A 23301-nucleotide genomic window follows, 5' to 3' on the forward strand; every position below is an offset into this window, starting at 1 on the left:
CCAGCCAATCCGATTGGTCCCAGTTCCTCGAGGTTCTCTGTAACCAACCACCGGGTTACCCATTGAAGAAGGGCTGCCAAGGTGTATAATTTAAAATCATGGGCACCAGACTCCGTCAACTGAGGGTCTCGGGAGCACTGCCAGGGAGACTGTTGTGCCCACCATTCTGTATCAATTCTTGGAGTTAGGTATCCAAGTGATAAAACGAGGAGCGTGATACCTTGACGGCAGATTAACAAAGAAATATAGCAATCTTGGCAACATAATCATCTTGGAGAAAGAGATTCGAGCTATGACTGATAATTTCAAGCAGGGCTCGAAAAATCCCCCAAATGGTACTAGTCCGGCAGGTCTAGTACCTTAAAAAACCTCCTCGACCTAACTGCAACCTACTTGACCTCCGTCTCTGAAAGCCGAGGAAATGTGACAAGATAACAAGATTTAAAGGCTTCTTTATTGCTCATTCACTTTGTGAGCAATAAAAATGCCTTTAAATCTTTGTCACATTTGCTCCGTTTTCAGAGACAGAGGACAAAAGTTAGTTTGTCTTCCTACTCGCCAGAAGGGCGAGTAGGACCTAACAATAGCTCATCCTCATTAAATCTAGCTCACAAATGTGAGCGGGTGAGTGGATTTTTCGAGCCCTGTTCAAGGATCACCAGAGTTGAACACAGAGTGAGCGAATCGCCGGCCCCAGATAACCGTCATTAAGATTGTCCGAGTGATGAAACACCTGAAATCTCAAGAATCGACATGACACCGGTGACCAAGTCAACCCCAGGGGCATGGCAAGCAGCTGCATTGCACCTGCCGTCATGGGAAACAAGTGTGTTTTAGTTCTGTTAACGCGGACTCCGGCGAGGGCATAGAATTCATTCAGCAGAGTCAGCATATTTCCAGCTCCCCATGGACCATCCATCAAATATAACAAATCATCGGCGTACAAGGATATAATATGCTCCCTGCCTTCTAACCCTATAACCCACTCCTCTCTGACAGAAACGTGACGCCAGCGGCTCGAGAGCCAGGGCAAACGGGAGAGGAGAGAGTGGACATCCATGCCTAGTGCCCTGGTGGAACCCATATTAGGTGGAAATGGTACCACTTGTCTTGACCCTCGCCATGGGGTTAGTATATAGGAGACAAACACATTTTATCCAGCCGTCTCACAGCCCCATCTTAACCATAATTGCATGGAGAAAGTTCCACCTCACCGAATCAAAAACCTTTTAATGGTCTATTGACTTAATAAGGGCATTTGGGCAAGAACGGATATGCTGATGGTGTAGGATATGGTACAACCAACGAAGAATCAGAGGGGTAGACATGCCTGGTACAGACCCATTCTGGTCACTATGGGTGAAATCCGGCATGTGAGGGAGCAAGCACAGCACCAGCACGTTCCTAAAAATCTTGAAGTCCATATTTAACATGGACAGGGGGCAAAACTCTGATGTGCTGGTGCCCAAATTCTTCGACTTGGGGAGGGTGGGATCACTAATACATCCCTAGTTGACTCAGGCAATGTGTCCAAGTGCACCGACTCAGCATACAGGGTTTCCAGTCTAGAGGCCAGGGTGGGGGTGAAAGTGGCATAAAATTTTAATACCAATGTCCTTAATGGCAAATTGAATGTCTTGTACTGTCACAGGCTCCCTATTCCCTCCCAAAGTGCAGGGTCTTGCCTATGCAGGGGCAGTGGGGCCAATAACTCGGTTAACGTCTCTGGCAAGGCAGCCTCCTGGTGCTGGTTAAGTGTCTCATAATCTTCTCGAAAGGCCATATTAATGGACCCAGGAGAATCGAGTAGCATATGCTTGCTTGATAAGATCTGAGTAATGGGTGCCCCTCCCGACTCCTGGCGAACTAGCCAGGCCTGAAGTTGCCAGGCCTGAGGTTGGGCGCATGTGAATCTACTGCGCTACATGCCACAAATAGATGCTTACAGGGTAAGTAACATTATTTACTTCTGTCCGTACTCTAGCAATATTTAGTGGGAGCTGCTACACACCTTTTTTCTCAAATCCTGAGAAACTGGGCAAGTCCTACAAAACACTTGGGTGAAATGGTCCTTTGGAGTGCGTGTGTTTTCTTGGCCATGCTAAAGTGTCTGTGTGTGTGTGTATGTGTCAGTCAATATCCAGCTCTCACAGAAACATCCATGAAAAAAAAGGCACGGACTTCAGGTTGTCAGGATACGGCATTAGTTTAATGTCATAGGTCACCCAAGAGATGCGTTCCGGCTTGCTAGAAGCCTTTGTCAATCTGTTTGGCGCCAAAACTTGCAGCATTATATATAGCCCTTCCCCCTTGAAAGGTATACATAGACCGAGAAAGCATACTGTCAAGTACGTAATAAAAAAAAGTACAACCCTTATGGCATATGAATGCTAATTATATATATATTTGTAATCTAATTAGTGAAAGACTGGTCCTTTACTTTTGGCATTTACATGGAATATCATGCACTAAAGAACAGAACCTTTGGAAATGTCGTAAATAATGTGATGGGATATATTGTGTACCAGTTATAGGTTTTTTTCAGTGCAAAAATGTTTTTCTGAGATAAAATGGCCAATGGTACATCACAACTGCAAATTGTTTATAATTTGAATGTCGTCGTAGGACAGCGGGTTTCTTTTGCGGTACACACACACACTCACTCACTCACTCACACTCTCTCTCACTCACTCTCTCACTCACTCTCACTCACTCTCACTCACTCTCACTCACTCTCACTCACTCTCTCTCACTCTCTCTCACACTCTCACTCTCTCACTATCTCACTATCTCACGCTCTCACACACACTCTCACACTCACACACACACTCTCACACTCTCTCACACTCACACACACACTCTCTCACACTCTCACACACACTCTCACACACACACACTCTCACTCTCTCACACTCTCACACTCTCACACACTTTGTGCCTGGCTTGTAATGCTACTTTGACTGTAGAGTACTGGGTCCCTGCTAACCAGGCTCCCAGTGCCTTTGTTCTTTTCCAAAACTGTACATTTGTTTCCACAATTGGCACACATAGTCCACTTTAAAAGATACCAGTGGTACCAAGGGCATTATCACCAGAGAGGGTCTTAAATTGCTCCAGCATGTATTGAGCCACCCTGAGAGACCCCTAACCAAACACAGGCATACTGCCACTGCAGCCTGCATGTTTTGGTGCAAATAAAAGTGAAGAGTTGACCTGGCACACACCCTTGTGTGCCAGGCCTACCAGTACTTCAAGGGGCATAGCTAAGTCACCTCTACAGCAGGCCTTACAGCCCTAAGGCAGGGTAAACTATATTTCCCGTGAGGGCGTAGCTGCATGAGCGATATGCCCATATAGTGTTTTTTATACATTTTTTATTGACATTTTGTGAGTGACGAAAACAATGCAATACAGTAGAATTTAGTGGTGTATACATTATGTTCCAGAAGTTTATACAGTAGTTCAACATCTGACATCTTCCACAGTGAGTGTTTCTCACTGCTTCCGTTTAGAAAGCAACAAAGATTGACAGTAACCTGCATCTTTCTCCTGTTTTGGTATCGTTATTCACTGACCTCCGACAATGATTGCTCATGCGGGGGTTCACATATATTCCCATGATAAGCGTTCCACCCGCCCCACACCCGTGTCCATTTTTTGGGGCATCCTCTGTGGACATAGACTGATTTCTCCACCATCATTGCGTTGTCCATGTCTCTGCACCATTGGTGAAGGATAGGAGTCTGTCCGGTTCCGCAGCATTGAACAATATTTCGCTTAGCTAATGTCATGCCTAGTGTCACCCAGTCCTGAGTCATATGATTAAGATCTGTGGGCTCCCATGCATTATGAAGGTATCTCTTTGGTTCTGCTAGGTCCCTAACAGTCGTGACTTGCGATAGTGTGCTCTAAGTCCAGTCTTCGACATTATACATGCACTGTGAAGCCAAACTGAGTACATGGGCTGGTAGCTTGTCATTACGAGTTACACACCTCCATGAAGGCTCCCCTGAATCCCAAGATGATTGGTATCAAACATCTTAGCTTAATAAACCCAAACTGATGCCCGTGTTGGATATATTAAGAAATGCACCCAGAGGGCACCTTGGAGGTGCCCCCTGAAAACCTACAAACCTGCCGGTGTGTGCCTGACTGGTCCTCACTGGCCTGCCACCTGTAGGCGTGTTTTTGATCCCTGAGGTGAGAGCCTTTTGCTCTCGTGGGTCAGAAACAAAGCCCACTCTGGGTGAAGGTGCTTCACACCTACCCCCAAGCAGGAACATCATAGAAAGGCAGTGAGCCTCAAAGACTTTGCATTCTTTGTTATGCTGCCAGGGCCTCTCCAGCTAGTGGAGATGCCCTCTTCACCCCCCCACCCCCGACCAAGCCCCATTTTTTGTGGCAAGCTCGGCAGGAAAATTAGTAAGCAAGAGAGGTGTGTCCCCTCTCAGCCAGGGCCACACCTAAGGTGCCCTGAACTGAAGTGGCCTCCTCCTTTCAGAATCCTCCATATTGTTTTAGAATATTCTAGCCAATAGGGTTAGGGGTCATACAAAGGGTGTAGGCACCCTAAAGGTAAGTTGCCCATTGGCTTCTAACTTCTTATCCCTGTAACGCCCCTAAATTGAGTATTTAGGGGCACCCCTGAACCTTAAGCCTCAGATTACTGATGACCTAAGAAGAAGAGGACAAAGAAGAGCCATGCAGCAGCAAAGACTGAAGACACTAACTGACTTGGCCCTAGCCCTACTGGCCTGTTTGCAGCCCTCAAATACCCTGCTAAAGAACGACGACTCGTCCTCAGTCCATCGACCTCCAGAACCCTGGGAGGACATCCTGTCTTCTAAAAGACTCATGATCTCCCGTGGACAGTAGACCTATCCAAAGGAAAACTTCCAAAGACCAAAAGCTCTGCCTGTGGAACCGCAAAACCGACCACCTCTGCACCCAACGCCCATGGGCCGAGTTGAAGTGGCCCACAGGTCCAGCAAAGGTTCCCCAGCGATCCTAAACAAGAGTCCACCGTGGGCTAACCCCTGGCAGACTACACGTTAAAGCCTGCAGCCTCTCCACGATGCCCCCCCCCCCCCCCCCCGTGACCTGCACTGGTAAGCTGTTTTCTGACACCAGAGAACACCCCAGCACCCGTAGCCCCTGGGCTTGGGGAGATCAATCGACTGTGTCCCCACTCCCCAGCATATCCCAAGTTACCTGTGCAGCTGTAGGTTTCCTTCGATAAACCTACTGGCCTGAGCCTGCAGCCCTTTTCTAAGTTCGAGATGCCCCATTGGTTTGAATTAGGCGTCCAACGCTGTGTTGACACTCTGCACCCGGCCACCCCTGTGCTGCTGGAGTTGTACGTTTGGTGCTGCATTGTGGCCCCCATGCTTACCTTAACCCCCAGAGACCTGTAAGTAGTACCACTTTGATTGCCCCCTTTCTCCGTTGGGTGACGTTGGCACCAGATACCGAATTTTACCTCTCTAGCCGGCCACCCCAGTGCTGCTGGTGGTGCACTTTTGTCACTTGCCTGGTACTGATACTGGTACTGATTCTTCATCCAGAAGCTCAATATTTTAAATTGTTTACTTACCTACATATTGCTGATTGTGTTTCCTTCCATATGATAACATTGCATTGTTGAAAAATGCAGTGTCCACTTTTTACATTGAAAAGCATTGATATTGGAAAACGTATTTACATGCAACTAAATATCTTTGGTTCCATAAAGTAAACATACTAAAAGTATTCTTTTACAAAACATTGGTCTCTGATTAAGTCACTGTCATCATTTCTTGCCTGTGTGTGTGTGTGTATGTGTACAACAAATGCTTGGCATTGCCCTCTGATAAGGATAAGCCTAACTGCTCGCCCACACTACCACACAAGAGAGTGTTGGTGTTATCTACTTCAACCTCTGTATACCAATAAGGGATCCGCTGGACTCTGTGCACACTACACCTCATTTTATATACGGAGCCAGCTTCCTACAGTCATCCTTGTTGTGAAGGTCGAATATTATTTTTAAAACATTTTAAGTCCGGAGTCGTCATTTTTAATTAGAGCTCCATTCTGTCATTCAATCTATAAACCTTGCGGAATAACTAATTTAGATGCATGTGATGACTTGTACTTTTACTAAATGTTCTGGACGTGGGATCTAGGGACATTTCTTCAGGGTTTGTCGGAGAAGGAATGATGATAATGTGAAGTGTGTGGTGGAAGATGCATAGGGTAATGCCCGCCATACAGAAAATTGCATGGAATCAGGTGTTTGTAAGAAAGATAATTGTGTTCTAAGTTTTGGATAGGATGTTTTTCAAGTGAATGGAACTGTTGAGAAGAAACCTATATGTGAAATGATTCTTGGAGGTGTCAAGATGAACATGCTGATTTAAGCATCACTGTATTGGATAGTCAACAGTGAGATGTGGAAGAGTTTTCGTTAATAAGCTAAGGGAAAACATAGAGGCAGCTGATGTGAATCAATAGTTTTATGAGTTAATGCACAGAGATTTGGGGATTCAGGAAATCAATGTTTGAAGGACAGAAGAGCGGAGTGTAAGTTGCAGAAAGAGGGCCATCAGTCTTACGACGGGGGACCAAGAGCGTTCGGGATGATACTGATTCCCAATGATTTGGAACCAGTGATGTTGGTGGATGGAGGAGAAATAACAGCTAAAGAGATGTATTCTCCCTAAAGAAGGGTCAACAGAACACCTGTAGCATGCATAGTTTGGTACACACTTTTTACACTGAAAGCATTGATATTGCAAATCGTATTTACATGCAATTAAGTATGGGCATCTTTCAGTTATCTAACGTATGAAATGAGGGGCCCAACTTTACATCACCTGTGGCATGTGCAGGGCTCCGCGCTGCACTGCTGTCCAGATATTCATGGGACAGCATTGTTATTTTTTCTATTATATTGTACGTACATTTGCATAAATACTTTTCAATACAAATTATTATTCAAATCATTTGTTCTAAAATATAGAAGTGTTTGGAGAAGTGAGCTAGAGGAATCTCATTACACTGATTTTTGCATTGGCTCTGGTTTATTAGATATTTACTTTCAAGTTTCCAGTCTATGCTTAAAGCTATAAGTAAGCGCGCCTGTGGCTCAAATATTTTGACACCTGATTTAAAAGGTGTTTCATCAGTGGAGCGTCAGAATCCGGGAAATCTGTGCTTCTCTGATGCCTCTTTGGGTTAATGTAACAACCTATTTCACAGTTGCAGAAAGTTGCAAAATAGTGAAATTTGCCACAACAACATAGCCTTTTACTATGTATAAATCCCATATTATGAGTCGGTAAACTCTTACCGATTCCGAAAAGGGTATTGCAAATGGGTACCAATTCCCAGTTTGGAAGGGGCATGTTGTAGGCATCTCTTCAAAATTGCAAATCAGAGTGAAATGTACCAGTGTTTTGCAACTGTAATCCATTTGCAAAACATTGTAAAAATTATAAACTCCCGAGTTGAGGTGCTGATCCATTTGCAAAGGGAATGGGTCTCCTGGTGACTCCTTCCACTTTGTGAATGTAAACTCACAAGGTAATTTTGAAGAACTTTTGTTTCATAGTAGCCTTTTTTTCTTTAAGAAAAACAGGCTGTGTTTAAAAAAAAAAAAGTTGGCTTTATTTGAAGGTTCATTAGGCATGGTGGTCTGTGACTCGTTACGATTTCTCATTGTGTGAAGCAGCCTATAAGCACATAAGTTGGTTTGCAAAATCTGATTCCATTCGCAAAAAGGTGGAGTACAATCTGCAACTGCTTTTTATGGAAACTGTCTATGTACATCAGGCCCTTGGTTACCACACTCTTCATGTAAAAAAAAAACCACGGTAGATATGTTTATTAGCCAATGTTTAATTCCTTAATTTCCTTAAGGAAATGAAAAAGAAATCTACAGACCAAGAAGACGAGGATGAAGAAAGCAGTGAAGACGACGAAGAAGAGGAAGGCTTCAGTAATTCAGAGGCAGAAGAAATGGGTGGCACTCCACAGAGAAGACTTGAGGTGTTTACAGTCAGCTCCACTGAGTATTTGAAGCTTCGTGGGAAACTGAAATACGAAGAGCCTGCCAAGGTGTTTACAAAGGAGGAGGAAACAGGTGCAGAGTTTACATTGCTAAATAGTCCGAAATGTTACTGTTTTTTTTAACTGTAATTATTTATATTGGGATTTTTGTAAAGGATATAATCTGAAAGAAACACATAGTGATAGATTCCTTACCTTAGAATTACACCCAGGCGCCAGGCTGGATCCGAAAAGTTTCCTTCAGCAGTACCCCTGCGCGTCGGTAGGTGGCGTTGTGCTGCTCCGTGTCCGTCATTGGCGTCGTGGTCACTGAGATGACGTCGCAGGCGCTACTTAGACGCCGCCCAAGCGCGCTGACGTCAGTTGTTTCTTTTTCAGGGCAGCAAGTGCAGATCTGGGAAGAGCAGGAACCCCCAATCAATTTTTGTGACTTTTTGAGGCCTCTTTTTCTCTTATTTTTCATAGAGTCTTCGACTCTTGGTGTAGTTAGGATGCCCGGTTTTAAGTCCTGCGAGGACTGTCACCGTATGATGTCGGTGACGGACCCGCACCGAGTGTGTCTTTTCTTTCGTGCCCTGACTGCCTGGCCATGGCACCGAAGTCTTTTCAGGAGCGGTCCTGAAAACTGCTGGAGGCCCGGCGGTCGGCTCTGTGCCGTTCGAGGTCCCGGTCCCGTTGGAGGTCGAGGGACCGTGCGCGGAGTCAACACTATCTGTCTTCGGGATCTAAGTCTTCGCACTCAGGGTCAGGTAAGGCGAAGCACAAGAAGTTGAAGACGCGTAATCGTTCTCCGACTCCCCTCGCTGGTCATGCGACGCGGCTGAGGGTGGTGCCTCCCCTGTGGCTCCGGCAAAGCCTGTGCAGTAGCCGCCGGCCTACCTGCCCTTCCCGGGTCCTTCGGCGACCCCGGCCCAAATACATGAATTCCTGTTGGCCATGGCTCGCCTCTTTGGGCCTGCGGGTCCTGGTGGTGCGCCTTCGGGCCCGTGGTCCCGACTAGGGGTCCTCGCCTTTCATCGCTGGCGGCTCCGGCCCCGGCATTGCTCTCAGCTCCGGCCTCAGCACCCACCTGGATCCAGGCCTGGGTCCCGGTCGACGCCGGTTGACCGTATAACACCTCCACCAACCCGACCCCACCGGCACGACTTCCGACGTTGTCCACTCCTCGGGACGACGTCGACCCCGGTTTCTGCCCTGAAGTGGACGTGGCGTCGGGATTTCTACCCCCATGTCCCTGCTCCTTATTTTAGGCCTGTTGACCGGCCTGAGCAGGAAGGGGGGGACTGGGAGGGGTCTGAGCACCCTCTCGCAGCTGATTGTGCAGAGCAGAGGAGTTGGGGGAAGCCAGTAGTCTGGATACCTTACCAGACCTTGGCATGCTGTCTCCTCCTACCGTGGCTACGGAGGAGGGTGCTAGTTATGCTGTGGTGTTGCGAAGGGTGGCCGAGGCCCTACACCTCGTGCTCTCTACTGTGGCCATCAGGACTAACCTCCTGACAGAAGTGCTTCAGCCAGCAGCTTCTTCTGCGGAGCCGCTGCTTTCCTTCAATGAAGCACTTTCTGACGTCCTTTTGGGCACCTGGTCCAGGCCCACCACAGTGGATCCTGTGGATAGGAACGTGGCCCGACGCCATCGCCTGGCTCCGGGTGACCCCATTTTCCTCTCCCAACACCCCACCCCCAAGAGCTTGGTTGTCCAAGCCTGTGTTTCTCCAACTGCCTTCCCTTCCACACCTCTGGATAGCGAATCCAAGAAACTGGATCAAATCGGAAAGAAGAATGTTCGAGGCATATGAGCTGCAGATTACACACTTTTGCATATATCGCCATCTGGTGTTGGGCCCGGGTGTTTGCAGTTTTTCCTCTTGGAAAGTCTTTGGAAGTCATGAGGTCGGTGACTCCTCCCTTGGTTGGTATTGCACATGGGCTTCGGCTCCATCCTCAGTTTGTTTTTTTCCACCATCGGGCTCGGATGTAATCCTTCGCGCTCCGGTTCCGAACATTCCAGTTCGACGATCGAAGCGGAATCCTCGCTCTCCGCTGTATTGTTCAGATCCTGATCTCCTCCATCACCTTCTTCTTCGACACACCTTCGATTCCAGTCATCGACGGCGGCCTTCAGGCCTATCCAGGCTCCGGTCCCGGCTGATGGAAAGAACTCCATTGAAGAAGTGCCCTCGATGTGGGTCCAAATTCCCCCACACCGATCTTTATGAGGTGTGCAACCTCTGCCTCTCCCCTGAACACGAGGCTCGAAACTGTCCCGCCTGCAAGTCTTTTAGATCCAAAAAGACTATTCGAGATCGAAGGGCCAGACGAAAAATGGCGCACTCCTAGACTTCCATTCCAGTCGACATCTTCGGGGACGACGTCGAAGCTCCGGGACAGCAGCACACCGAAGAGGACCTAGTCGGTGCTTCCGAAGCCGACGACTCGGATGTGGAGGACATCACCCCGGCGCAGAGGGTCGTGAGTAAAATACCCCCCCCCCACACCCGCGCCGGCACCCAAAAAGGGTTCGGTCACGCCTTCGCCTCCGGGCATAGGCAAGACCAAAGACACTGCTTCGAACACCCCACCTTCGGGCCCGGTGAAGAAGCCTAATAAGCCTTCCGGCGGCTCGGGCTCGAGCCAGCCTGCCAGCGGTGCCGAAAAACACCCTTCGGCACCGAAGAAGAGATCGGCCTCTACCTCGATACCGAGCTCCGCACCAAAGCCCTCGGTGTCGAAACCCAGCCTCTCGGTGCCGACCAAACATCATAAGGCCCTCGGCACCGACACTCCCGCGCCGAAGCCTGTCTCGGCACCGACCAAAAAATCGGAGGTTCCAAAAAAGCACGGCACAGACAAGCCTAAAAAGCCATCGGCCCCGTAAACTTCGGCGCCGACCGAACAACCAGTGTCGCAAGAACTATTTACACCCGGATCCTTTGCAAAAGACACTTACCAAGGATCCAAAAACTGGACATTTGGCACTGTCTTCTAAAAAGAGACATTTGGACAAACCAGCTCCACCTCCACCTCCAAAGAGGAAGGACTGTGCTACCTCCCCTTTCAGAGTGCCTTCCCCACCTCCGCCCCCTCCGCCTTCTCCACCCCTGCCTCATCGCTCTCCGACCCCGTCTCCAGACCATGATGATCAGGGGGACCCATACTACAACCCAGAAGATGTGCCACAAGACCCTACCCCTACAGGATCCCCAGACCCATGGGATGATTATAATAATCCAGACATTCTAGATGTCCCACAAGATGACCTTTATCCATCCAGGCCATCTCCACCAGAAGACTCATTAGGTTTTCACCACCTACTTCAGAGGGCGGCACATTATCACGGGGTAGAGCTACACACTGACCCAGTAGAGGAAGATTTCCTCCTAGACACCTTTGATACTGCACATAGGTCTACTGCTATACTACCTATGCTCAAAGGGGTAATAAAACATGCGCCAGAGGTTTTTAAAGACCCAGTCAGGGCTAGGGTCCTCAACCCACGCATAGAGAAGAAGTATAAAGCTGCCCCCACAGATCCTGCCTACATCAAGGGGCCAGCGCCACTGGATTCCCTAGTGGTATCTACTGCAAGGAAGAGATCAAATTCCCAGGCGTCAGGCGAAGCACCACCGCCTGACAAAGAGCCAAAGCTCCTGGACGCGTCAGGAAAACGCACTGCGTCACAGGCAGCCAATATATGGCGTATCGCCAACACTCAAGCGCTATTGGCCAGATACGACAGAGCGCATTATGATGAACTAGAAACCATCATGCACCATCTCCCAGAAAAATACAAAAATAGGGCCAATGAATTAATTCAAGAGGGTAAGACCATAACTAACACCTCTATACGCTGTGCCTTAGACGCAGCAGACACAGCCTCCAGGGCCATTAACACTAGTGTCCTCCTTTGTCGCCACGCTTGGCTGAGAGTTTCAGGCTTTAAACCTGAGGTACAAGCCTCCATATTAAACCATTCATTTGATCAAGAACATTTATTCGGTCCAAAGGTAGATGAGGCCCTTGAGAAGATGAAGAAAGACACAGATACGGCTAAATCTATGGGAGCCCTACAGACACACCCTCCTAGGCGCTTCTTTCGCTGCTCTTCCTTTCGGGACACGGGCAGAGGCTACTCCTCAGATACCGCGTCCACGTCCTACAAATCCCCTGCTCAATCCACCTTCACAAGGGGTTATCAAAGAGGCGGCTATAGAGGCAATAACAATAAAGGCAGAGGCAAAACAAATACCGCCCGCTCTGCCACACCGCCTACCCAATGACTTTCCCCTGCTCCCTCCAGCCCATCCCACTCCGGTCGGGGGCAGACTACAAAATTTCCTTCACGTCTGGGAGTCCATCACATCAGACAGATGGGTGACCCAAATTATTCGTTCAAGGTGCTGGCTAGAACTCACATCTACACCACCCCCCCCTCGTCCACATTCCACCCAGGCAACGCCCAATGTCAAAAGTCCAATTGGCCGCACCCAGCTCGTCCTACCAGCGTGTTACCCCAAGGCATTGTGGTCCATGCAGTAGCATCGGCGAATATGCCTGTGCCAAAATTGTAAGTGAAAGTAAGTGTCGCGTTAGCCATCCCTGGACACGTGTTTCGAGGTAGTTGCCTCTCGTCAGCAGGGAGTAGGTATGTGTGTGGGGTTGCCGCGTAGGCTGCCGAAAAAGTATTCTCAGGTAAAGTACCTCTCATTACGCGCAGGTGCTGGTCCATGGGCTCGTCAGCCCCACCGGCTCAAGAGAGCCTGAATATAAACAAAAGTCCAATTGGCTACACCCCGCCCAATGTCACAAGAACATTCCACGTTACTGAAACAGGAGGTAATCTCCCTCCTACAAAAAGAGGCAATAGAACAGGTCCCTGCCTATCAGCAAAATGTAGGGGTCTACTCCCTATATTTTCTGATACCAAAAAGAGACGAGACTCTACGACCTATCTTAGATCTCCGGCCTCTAAACACATACATACATTCGGACCATTTTCACATGGTAACACTTCAGCAGGTACTTCCGCTCCTCTCCCAGAACGACTTTCTCACCACACTGGACTTGAAAGACGCATACTTTCACATTCCGGTACACCATGCCCACAGAAAGTACCTCAGATTTGTAGTGGACGGGCAACACTACCAGTGCAAGGTGCTCCCATTCGGGGTCACAACAGCACCAAGGGCATTCACCAAGTGCCTAGCGGTAGTGGCGGCACATCTCAGAAGACAGCACATTCACGTCTTCCCATATTTGGACGACTGGCTGATAAAAGCCGCGTCCTACAACCAATGTGTACCCACACCGCCACTACAATCCGACTACTTCACCAACTAGGCTTCACGGTGAACCACCAAAAGTCCCAGCTAACACCATCCCACATAAAGCAATACCTCGGTGCCACCATAGACACCTCAAAAGCCATAGCCTACCCCAATCCGGCCAGGATTGCAAGCATTCAGGCTTTGCGTCAAAAATTCATACTTTAACACTCCCTCCCAGCAAGAGTGTTTATGCAACTGATAGGGATTATGGCCTCTTGCATTTTCATAGTGCCTCATGCAAGACGCCAGATGCGTCCACTCCAAGAGTGCTTAGCGCGCCAATGGAACCAGGCCCAGGGGCAACTGACAGATCTGGTGTTGGTAGACGGTCGCACCCATCGCTCTCTTCAGTGGTGGAACACCACAAATCTTTCCAGACCCGGTTCCACAAATAATCCTGACAACAGACGCATCGCTCTCCGGCTGGGGAGCTCATCTACTACACCTCACAGTGCAGGGCACATGGACGCCGCAACAAAAGTTACTCCACATCAATCATCTGGAGTTACTGGCAATCTTTCTAGCCCTAAAATCCTTTCACACACAGATTTTAGGCAAGGCAGTCCTTATTCGCACAGACAACATGACCGCCATGTACTGCATTCAAAAACAAGGTGGCACACACTCTCCACAGCTCTCTCAACTAGCACAGAGCATACGGAGATGGGCAATTCCACACAAAATCTTTCTCCTAGCCCAGCATGTCCCAGGAGTCCAAAACACCATGGCAGATCTGCTCAGCAGACAGACGCAGCAGATCCACGAGTGGGAACTTCACCCGCAGGTTCTTCACCTGTTCTTTCAGATGTGGGGGCATCCACAGATAGACCTATTCGCCACCCACGAAAACAAAAAATGCCCAAGCTTCGCTGCCAGATACCCACACCCATTGTCCAAAGGCAATGCAATATGGATGAACTGGTCAGGCAAATTTGCGTACGCCTTTCCACCTCTCCCACTAATTCCATTAGTGGTTCGAAAGCTACAACAGCACTCCCTCACACTGATTCTAGTAGCTCCAACATGGGCCAGACAACCGTGGTACACCACGCTGCTGGAACTCTCGGTAGTGCCACACCAAAAGTTGCACCTCTCACCATGCCTCCTAACCCAGAACCATGGAGAGATCAGACACCCGGACCCAGCTCAGCTCAACCTTGCGATCTGGCTCCTGAGATCCTAGAATTCGGATACCTTAACCTTCCCCCCGACTGTATGAACGTTATCAGAGAAGCTAGACGCCCTACCACTAGAGCAAGCTACGCTGCCAAGTGGAAAAGATTTGTTGTTTATTGCCATAACAACACAATCAACCCTCTAGACGCATCACTACAGCATATCATATGCTACTTACTCCATCTACAAAGATGTAACCTAGCATATACATCCATTCGGCTACACCTCGGAGCAATTGCTGCTTACCTACAAAACAGACAGCACCTATCACTTTTCAGAGTGCCTGCCATTAAAGCCTTCATGGAAGGCCTAAAACGAATAATTTCCCCCAGAGTGCCACCCTCACCTGTGTGGAACTTAAATATAGTTCTCACAAGGCTAATGGGACCGCCTTTCGAACCTTTGCATAAATGCGAACTGCAATTCCTCACACGGAAAACAGCTTTCCTTGTAGCCATCACCTCCCTTAGAAGGGTCAGTGAGTTACAAGCACTTACTATACAAGATCCTTTTCTCCAAATGCACCCGAACAAGGTTGTCCTCCGTACCAACCCAAAATTCGTACCCAAAGTTATCTCACCCTTTCATCTAAACCAATCGGTAGAATTACCCGTTTTCTTCTCGCAACCTCAAACTGTTGCAGAAAGGGCTTTACACACACTGGATGTTAAAAGGGCCTTGCTTTACTATATCCAGAGAACACAACTTTTCAGAAAGACAAAGCAACTGTTTGTCTCTTTCTCTCCACCTCATAAAGGCAACTCCATCTCTAAATCAGGGATAGCTAGGTGGATTGTAAAATACATACAGATTTGCTACCACAAAGCAAAACGCACGCTATCTGTTCCCCCTAAAGCCCACTCTACAAGAAAGATAGGGGCTTCTATGGCTTTTCTAGGGAACATCCCATTAGATGATATCTGCAAGGCAGCTACATGGTCAACACCGCACACTTTCACTAAACATTACTGTGTAGATGTGCAAACCAAGCAACAAGCTAGTGTGGGCCAGGCTGTACTAAAAACACTATTTCAAACCACTGCAACAGATACCGGTGGTCGCCGCTAAGGTTGGGAACTGCTATATAGTCTATGCAAAAGTGTGTAATCTGCAGCTCATATGCCTCGAACGGAATATGCTACTTACCAGTATGCATCTGTTCTTGGCATGTAGAGCTGCAGATCTACACACGCCCACCCGCCTCCCCGGCTACCTGTATCTGTTCCAGTCTATCTTATTTAGATACAACACACGTGGGTTTCTTCACTGTTATTACTACGCTCCATCTTTCCTTGTTGGCGAAAAACAATCTGAGGATGGAGCCGAAGCCCATGCGCAATACCAACCAAGGGAGGAGTCACCGACCTCGTGACTTCCAAAGACTTTCCAAGAGGAAAAACAAACTGCAAACATCCGGGCCCAACACCAGATGGCGATCTATGCAAAAGTGTGTAGATCTGCAGCTCTACATGCCAAGAACAGATGCATACTGGTAAGTAGCATATTCCTTTTCTTCCGCCAGTTCTGCGCTGTGGTCCGTGAACACCGCATGCCTCTTGGGCCGTTACTCCCACTCTCTGTGGGATATGGTGGCGCAAGTGCTGCGTCAGAGTCCGGATGGGTCCCGGACAGCTCTCTTTCAGGCTGTTGCAGAGGGGAGAGACGCAGATAAGTTCAAGATTCGTTGTGGCCTAGACACCGACGACTCACTGGGCAGATCGATTGCAACGATGGTGGCGATCCAACGCCACGCCTGGTTGAGGACAACTGGATTTTCGGGGGATGTCCAAAGCACACTTATAGACATGCTTTTTGATGACCGTCGCCTCTTCGGCGACAAAGCAGACACACGTTGAAGCGCTTTAAGGGCTCGCGGGCTATGGCCATGTCCTTGGGACTCTCTGCCGTCCGCCCTCCTCCGCCTTCTGCTTTTCGCTTTTTTTGCGGCACCGGAAGGGGTGCCCAGCAGCGTTCGCAACAGAGCCATAAGCATACGCAGCAACAATCCCAGCGTGGCTGTGGACGCGGGTTCCGCCGTGGCGGACCAAGGGGCCAGCGGGCGGGTCAGTCCACCTCCACCCCGGCCACCACTGCCTCCAAACCTTCCTAGTTGGAACTTTCAGACCTATTAAACGCCAGTGGGCGGCAGGCTTTGCCATCACCTCCCTCACTGGTGCACCATCACATCGGACAGGTGGATTTTAGAGATAGTCCAAAGGGGTTACTCCCTCCCCTTCGAGACTACTCCTCCAGCCATGCCACCTCAGAACCACCGCATGTCGGGGGATCACTTGGTGCTTCTTCAGCAGGAAGTTGTGGCCCTCGTGGCCAAGGGGGCCATTGAGCACGTTCCGACGCCAGAAGTAGGTTGTGGTTGTTATTCCCACTACTTTTTGGTGCCAAAGAAGTACAAGGGCTTGCGTCCTATGTTGGACTTCAGGGATGTCAATCGCTTCCTCCGCAAAGAGAAGTTAAAGATGCTCACTTCGGCTCAGGTCTTGTCTGCTCTCGATCCACAAGACTGGATGGTAGCGCTGGACTTGCAGGATGCTTACTTCCACATCCCAGTCCTGCGGGCCCACCGACGCTACCTGCGGTTCACGGTAGGCCACGAGCACTTTCAGTTCACCGTGCTCCCTTTTGGCCTTACCAGCGCCCCTCGGGTGTTCACGAAAGTGTTGGCGGAGGTCGCAGCTCATCTGCACAGATCAGGGATTTCAGTCTTCCCCTATCTCGACGACTGGTTGTTGATGACGGGCTCTCCCCAGACAGTCTTCTCCCACCTCAAGAGTACGGCCGACCGCCTACATTTGCTGGGGTTCTCTATCAACGTGCCAAAGTCGCACCTGTACCCTCTGAGAAGCAACTCTTCATTGGAGCGGTTCTGGACACGGCACAGATTTGGGTCTATCCTCCCAAACTGCGAGTGTGGGATATTCAGTCTCTGATTCCGATCTTTCAGCCCTTGTCCCGGGTTTTGGTCAGGGGGACCCTGAGGCTGCTGGGCCTCATGGCCTCCTGCATCCTGCTGATCGATCATGCCAGATAGTATGTGCGGGCTCTGCAGTGGTACCTGAAGTTCCAGTGGGCGCAGCATCAGGGGAACCTGTCCGATCACGTCCAGATCTCGGAGGGCACTGCACAACAGTTGCAGTGGTGGCTCACGAGCCGGCATTGGGTCAATGGCAGATCCCTCTCCCTTCCCCAACGGGAGTTTACAATGGTGATGGATGCGTCCCTCCTGGGATGGGGTGGCCACATGGAAGAGGCGGAGATCAGAGGCCTCTGGTCTCCGCCGTAGTCCAAGCTCCATATCACCCTTCTGGAGCTTCGGGCGATCCGACTTGCGCTGAAGGCATTCCTATCCTCTGTCAAGGGGAGCGTAGTGCAGGGGTTCACAGACACCACCGCCTTGTGGTACTGCAGCAAGCAAGGCAGCATGGGGTCGTTGACCCTCTGTCCGGAGGCTCTGTGCCTCTGGACATGGCTGGAACATCAGGGCGGTTTCCTGGTGGTTCAACACCTGGCAGGTTCTCTGAACGCAAGGGCCGCAGGTGCATGATGGATCACGAATGGCGTCTTCACTCTGAGGTGGTGCAAGGTCTTTCACCAGTGGGGACAGCCTTGGTTAGATCTGTTTGCCCCCGAAGATGTCATCAGTTCTGCACGTTGGAATTTCCAAGGCGGCACTCGCTCGGCGATGCTTTTCGTCGCAAGTGGAGTTGCGGTCTGTTGTACAGGCGCGACCGGGCACAAGTCATCCTTGTGGCCCCGGACTGGGCTCGAAGAGTATTGGTATCCTGAGCTACTCAGTATCAGCATCGATCCTCCGATCAGACTGCCTCTTCGGGAGGATCTTCTGTCGCAGCAGCAGGGGATGGTCCTCCACCCAAACCTGTCCAGCCTCCACCTCTTTGCGTGGAGTTTGAGCGGTGGCAGTTGATTCTTTTCGACTTGCCCCCTGAAGTTTGTGATGTCATTCTGGCAGCCAGGTGTCCCTCCACTAAAGTAGTATACGCCTGCAGGTGGTACAAATTTGTGGCATGGTGCGCAGCAAAGGCTGTGGATCCCCCTTTCTGCCCCGCTTTCTGAGGTCCTTTTGTTCCTTCTTTCTTTGGCCCGGCAGGGCTCTGCTCTGAGCACTATCAAAGGTTATCTTTCTGCCATTTCGACCTTTCTCAGGCTTCCTGATCAGCCCTCTCTTTTCAAGTCCCCGGTTGTAAATAGATTTCTCAAAGGCGCATTACACACCTTTTCCCTCCTATTCTGCTTGTCATGCCACAGTGGGACTTGAATCTGGTTCTTACTTATCTTATATGTGCTCCTTTCGAGTCCCTTCAAAACTGTCCTCTTCGTCTCTTGAACTTAAAGACTGCCTTCCTGGTTGCCATCACCTCTGCTAGGCAAGTGAGTGAGCTCCAGGCTCTTTCTTGTAAACCTCCTTTTCTGTCGGTCCATCCGGACAAGGTTGTGCTCAGGCCCCGTCTTTCCTTTTTGCCAAAAGTTATTACGGCCTTTCACATTGGGCAGACCATTACCTTGCCCACCTTCTTTCCTCCTCCGCATCCTTCCAGAGAGGAAGAGAGGCTCCACCGTCTGGACCCAATACGTGCGCTTCCATTTTATCTGAACCGCACACAACAGTTTCGGGTGGATGACCAACTCTTTGTTGGCTACATTGGCACCAAGAAAGGTCGGGAGGTACACAAGAGGACTATCTCCCGCTGGGTTGTCTTGTGTATCAAAGCCAGTTATTCTTTGGCTAAAAAGGAGCCTCCTATTGGGGTGCGTGATCATTCCACTAGAGCAACTGCAGCCACTACTGCATTGGGACGTGCTGTCCCCCTGCAAGACATCTGTCAGGCAGCCACGTGGGCCTCGCTGCACACGTTTACTAAGCATTATTGCCTGTAAAGCCAAGTCCGGAGAGACGGCTTCTTTGGCCGTTCTGTTCTCCAGGACTTTTTGGTGTGATCTTTGTTCGCAGACCCACCACCGGAGTTGGTATTGCTGGGGTATCTTTTCTAAGGTAAGGAATCTATCACTATGTGTTCCTTTCAGATGAACAAGTTACTTACCTTCGGTAACAATATATCTGTAAGAAACATTAGAAGTGATAGATTCCTTACCACCTCACCCATCCTTCCCGTTCTGCAAACTGATTTCTAGGGTTAAGGTTATCCCTTTCAGGGCCCTAGTTTCAACGCACCAGTGGTCAGTATCTTGCATGGCTCTGCGTTCCTGGCGCCGAAAGTCGTGTGCAGAACGGACGTCAGCGTGCGTGGGTGGCGTCTAAATATCACCCGTGATGTCATCTCGGCGACCGCGATGCCAACGACGGACGCGGAGCCGCACGACGCCGCCTACCAACGCGCATGGGGTACTGCTGACAAACTTTCCGAATCCAGTCTGACGCCTGGGGGTAAGTTTAAGGTAAGGAATCTATCACTACTAATGTTTCTTACAGATATATCGTTACCGAAGGTAAGTAACTTGTTCTTTCGGCAGCAGGATTGTTACCAGATTACATTACACCTATTGGCAACACAGGGCTTGTTAGGATGAATCGAGATTTTTACTAAATTCCTGAACCTGTGTAAGCCAGAGTCGAGTGGAGGGGAACAACCTTTGCAACAAGGTATTCACATCGCATTACCTTTAAAACACGGTCGTTACAACACCGCATTGTTGCAACGCAGTAACGTTACAACACAAGTTGTTACAACGACTCTAGATGGCACTCTAAACTAAGGAATAGTATAATTTACTATTCCAAAACCTTCCCTACTGTTGCACACACTGGAGTTGGAATAGTAAATTACACTATTCCTAAGTCCAACGCACCATCTAGATCAAGTCGTAATGACTTGCGTTGTAATGGTACAGCGTTGTAACAACGCAGTCGTTCTAACGACTGTGTTGTAAAAGCACGCGATGTACTGCCTCATGTTGTAATGAGACATATTCCTAGTTAAGTTTGAATAGGTAATTTGCCTGCCCTTCGACGATGTTCGACATCAGACTGAATGCTATAATGCTTGGCAAAGTTGTAACCTGACCTCCAAGCTTCAGTGTTGTAAATCTCACTTACTGAGAATGTCCCCAACAGAGTAGTAAGGACTCCCTCACCTGTAATTAACTATGTTTTACAAACGGGGACCCGTCAACATTTTGATAAGCAGTGGCACTAGAAAGAATTCTTCTATCTATGGATGGATTTGACGGTGCCAAACCAGTAGAGGTAGCACCATAGATAATAAATATCTATTTTGTATCCATCATCTGTTAGTATAAAAACAGTGCACCCTTTCCTTTAGGTGCCCTGACTGAAAGATTTTAATTGATTACTCTTGATGTCATAAAGGCACAATATTGTTGCATTCAAACTGAGTGCCCAGTTACCTCTTTTAGTCCTTGACTCTGTGAGGGTAGCACATTCGAGCTGTCGAGTCTTACTCCTGGATGTGGTGTGTGGTTAGAAATTCAAGGAGTAGGGCACCTTAGACAACCCCTAATAAATTGGGTGTCAGTGCAGTTCTTTACTGTACACAAGAACATTGCTTTGCTACAGGTAAGTAAAATGATCAACATATTTACTTATTTCCAGTAGCCGTGCCTCCCTTCTTTTGTTCCAGAGGTGCAACTACAAATACGTTTTTAGCACTTATACATGCAAGTCCAGAAGAAGCACTAGGCCAGGGAGTTTGAACAGGAAAAGCTGAGAGTGATGCATATGAATGAGATTAAGGAAAGAGAGGTGAGGGCATTACTGGAGAGGAATCTTGCCAGTACCATGAGGCTGAAGGAGTTGAACACCGCCTGTAGCTTCTGCCTCAAGTAACTCATCCTCCTAATCTTCTCAAAGCGACCATACAGACTGTGCCACTAGTGAGATGGGATGCTGCAGCTGTCAAGTTTCAAGTTTGCTTGCGAGAATCAGAAGCTGAATGGGGAAGACCGGCCAGTGACTCTGTTGACTCTGCTGAGTTATTTTCCCTGAGTGGGAATGACATTATTCTTGAATTTTGGCAGTCAACGTGACGTATGAGTGCATGTAGGATGAGTTTGTTAGACTGTTTTTGATAACTTAACGCTGTTCGTTGGCCCTTGTTTGGCATTAAAAACTAAAAGAGCTGTATGTTTTCCATAATGTGCAGCTAAATGCTGCTCCAATTTGTCATGTTTTTGAGCACATCCATTTTGTCACTCTCACCTCTGGCAAACTGTTGTCTAGCAGAAAATGGGAATGTACTCCTTAATGTTGTAAAATATCCTCAGAAACCAATAATAAGCACAAGGATGATAATATGATCTGATAACAGGCAACACAATTGTAAAATGTTAGCGTATATATCTGAATGGTAAAATGCATGCAAATTGGCCTGAGTTACGAATGTGTACTAATAAGACTGAAATGTGTTACAGATGAATCTTAGTGGTATGGTAATAGGTATTTTTTATTGTAGTTATCCTCAAAGGGATCTCCGTAAGCTGTCTCTTGGCCAGTTTCGGCACACCCTAATTTAAAACCAAAAAGATTTCAAGAATATGAGTAAGAACATTAAAGTCGCATGAGTGATGAGTAGGAGGGAGACTTACATAAACTTGGTACGATTTTATTGACTGAACCTCTCCTGAAAGATAGATTGTGCAGTGCATTTGAGACTGCTCGTTACTGATTCTCATATTGGTCATTCAAGTACCTGTAGCAGCAACTAGTTGGCCACCAACCCAGAGCTAAAACGCTTAAATGGCTTGCACAGCAAAAACAGTCCGGCTCCCTCAATAAATTTAGAGCTCTGCGTCGGACTTTATGAAGCGCAACTTCCTGTCATACAAGGAAACACAGTCGACCAAGACTAGAGGATCAAACGTGCACGTCAGACAAGTCAACCAACGCATCCCGTACTGAATCGAAGAACATACCAGCCAACACTGTTCTAATTGTTCTTACTCGCAGTTAATGCTGGGATAGTTAACATTAAGGTTTTATCCTAGCACTGCAAATGGACATTAATCTACTGAGTGAAAGGGCCCATTTAAAGGACCAGAAAAGTGGGTCCATAAATGCAGTATCCTAATGCACTAGCACTTTAGTTTTAACCTGGACTACTGCTTTTATGATTCTGTTGATTTTAGCGCACCCAGATATCGCAGCCAGTACACGCACATCGGCTACGAACTTAAAACCTTATGTTCGAGGCATATGAGCTGCAAATCACACACTAGCATAGTAGATCGCCATCTGGTGTTGGGCTCGGATGCTTGCACGTTGTGGTTGTCTTGGAAGAAGTCTTTGTGGTCACGAGATAGGTGACTCCTCCCTTGGATGATAGTGCACATGGGCATCAACTTCATCGTTAGATTGTTTTTTTCCGCTATTTGGTTCGGATGCAACTTTTGTCACTCTCACCTCTGGCATACTGTTGTCTAGCAGAAAATGGGAATGTACTCCTTAATGTTGTAAAATATCCTCAGAAACCAATAATACGCACAAGGATGATAATATGATCTGATAACAGGCAACACAATTGTAAAATGCTAGCGTATATATCTGTATGGTAAAATGCATGCAAATTGGCCTGAGTTACGAATGTGTACTAATAAAAGACTGAAATGTGTTACAGATGAATCTTAGTGTTATGGTAATAGGTATTTTTATTTTAGTATCCTCAAAGGGATCTCCGTAAGCTGTGTCTTGGCCAGTTTCGGCACACCCTAATTTAAAACCAAAAAGATTTCAAGAATGTGA

At 48.3% G+C, this 23301-nt stretch overlaps 1 protein-coding gene across 6 annotated transcripts in view; it reads left to right on the plus strand.

Annotated features, from left to right (window-relative positions):
• The window catches only part of NUGGC (nuclear GTPase, germinal center associated), a 1337967-nt gene that overhangs the window by 830842 nt on the left and 483824 nt on the right, over positions 1–23301 (plus strand). For 5 of the 6 annotated variants that reach the window (XM_085604518.1, XM_085604516.1, XM_085604517.1 and 2 more), the window contains one exon: positions 7900–8122. The exons of the other annotated variant lie outside the window; for it this stretch is intronic. In XM_085604518.1, the coding sequence (XP_085460644.1) occupies positions 7900–8122 (223 nt within the window). The remainder of the gene's footprint in view (positions 1–7899; positions 8123–23301) is intronic. 6 annotated transcript variants of the gene reach the window in all.

Source organism: Triturus cristatus, chromosome 5_1 (assembly GCF_964204655.1).
Source record: "Triturus cristatus chromosome 5_1, aTriCri1.1, whole genome shotgun sequence".
NCBI lineage: Eukaryota > Metazoa > Chordata > Amphibia > Caudata > Salamandridae > Triturus > Triturus cristatus.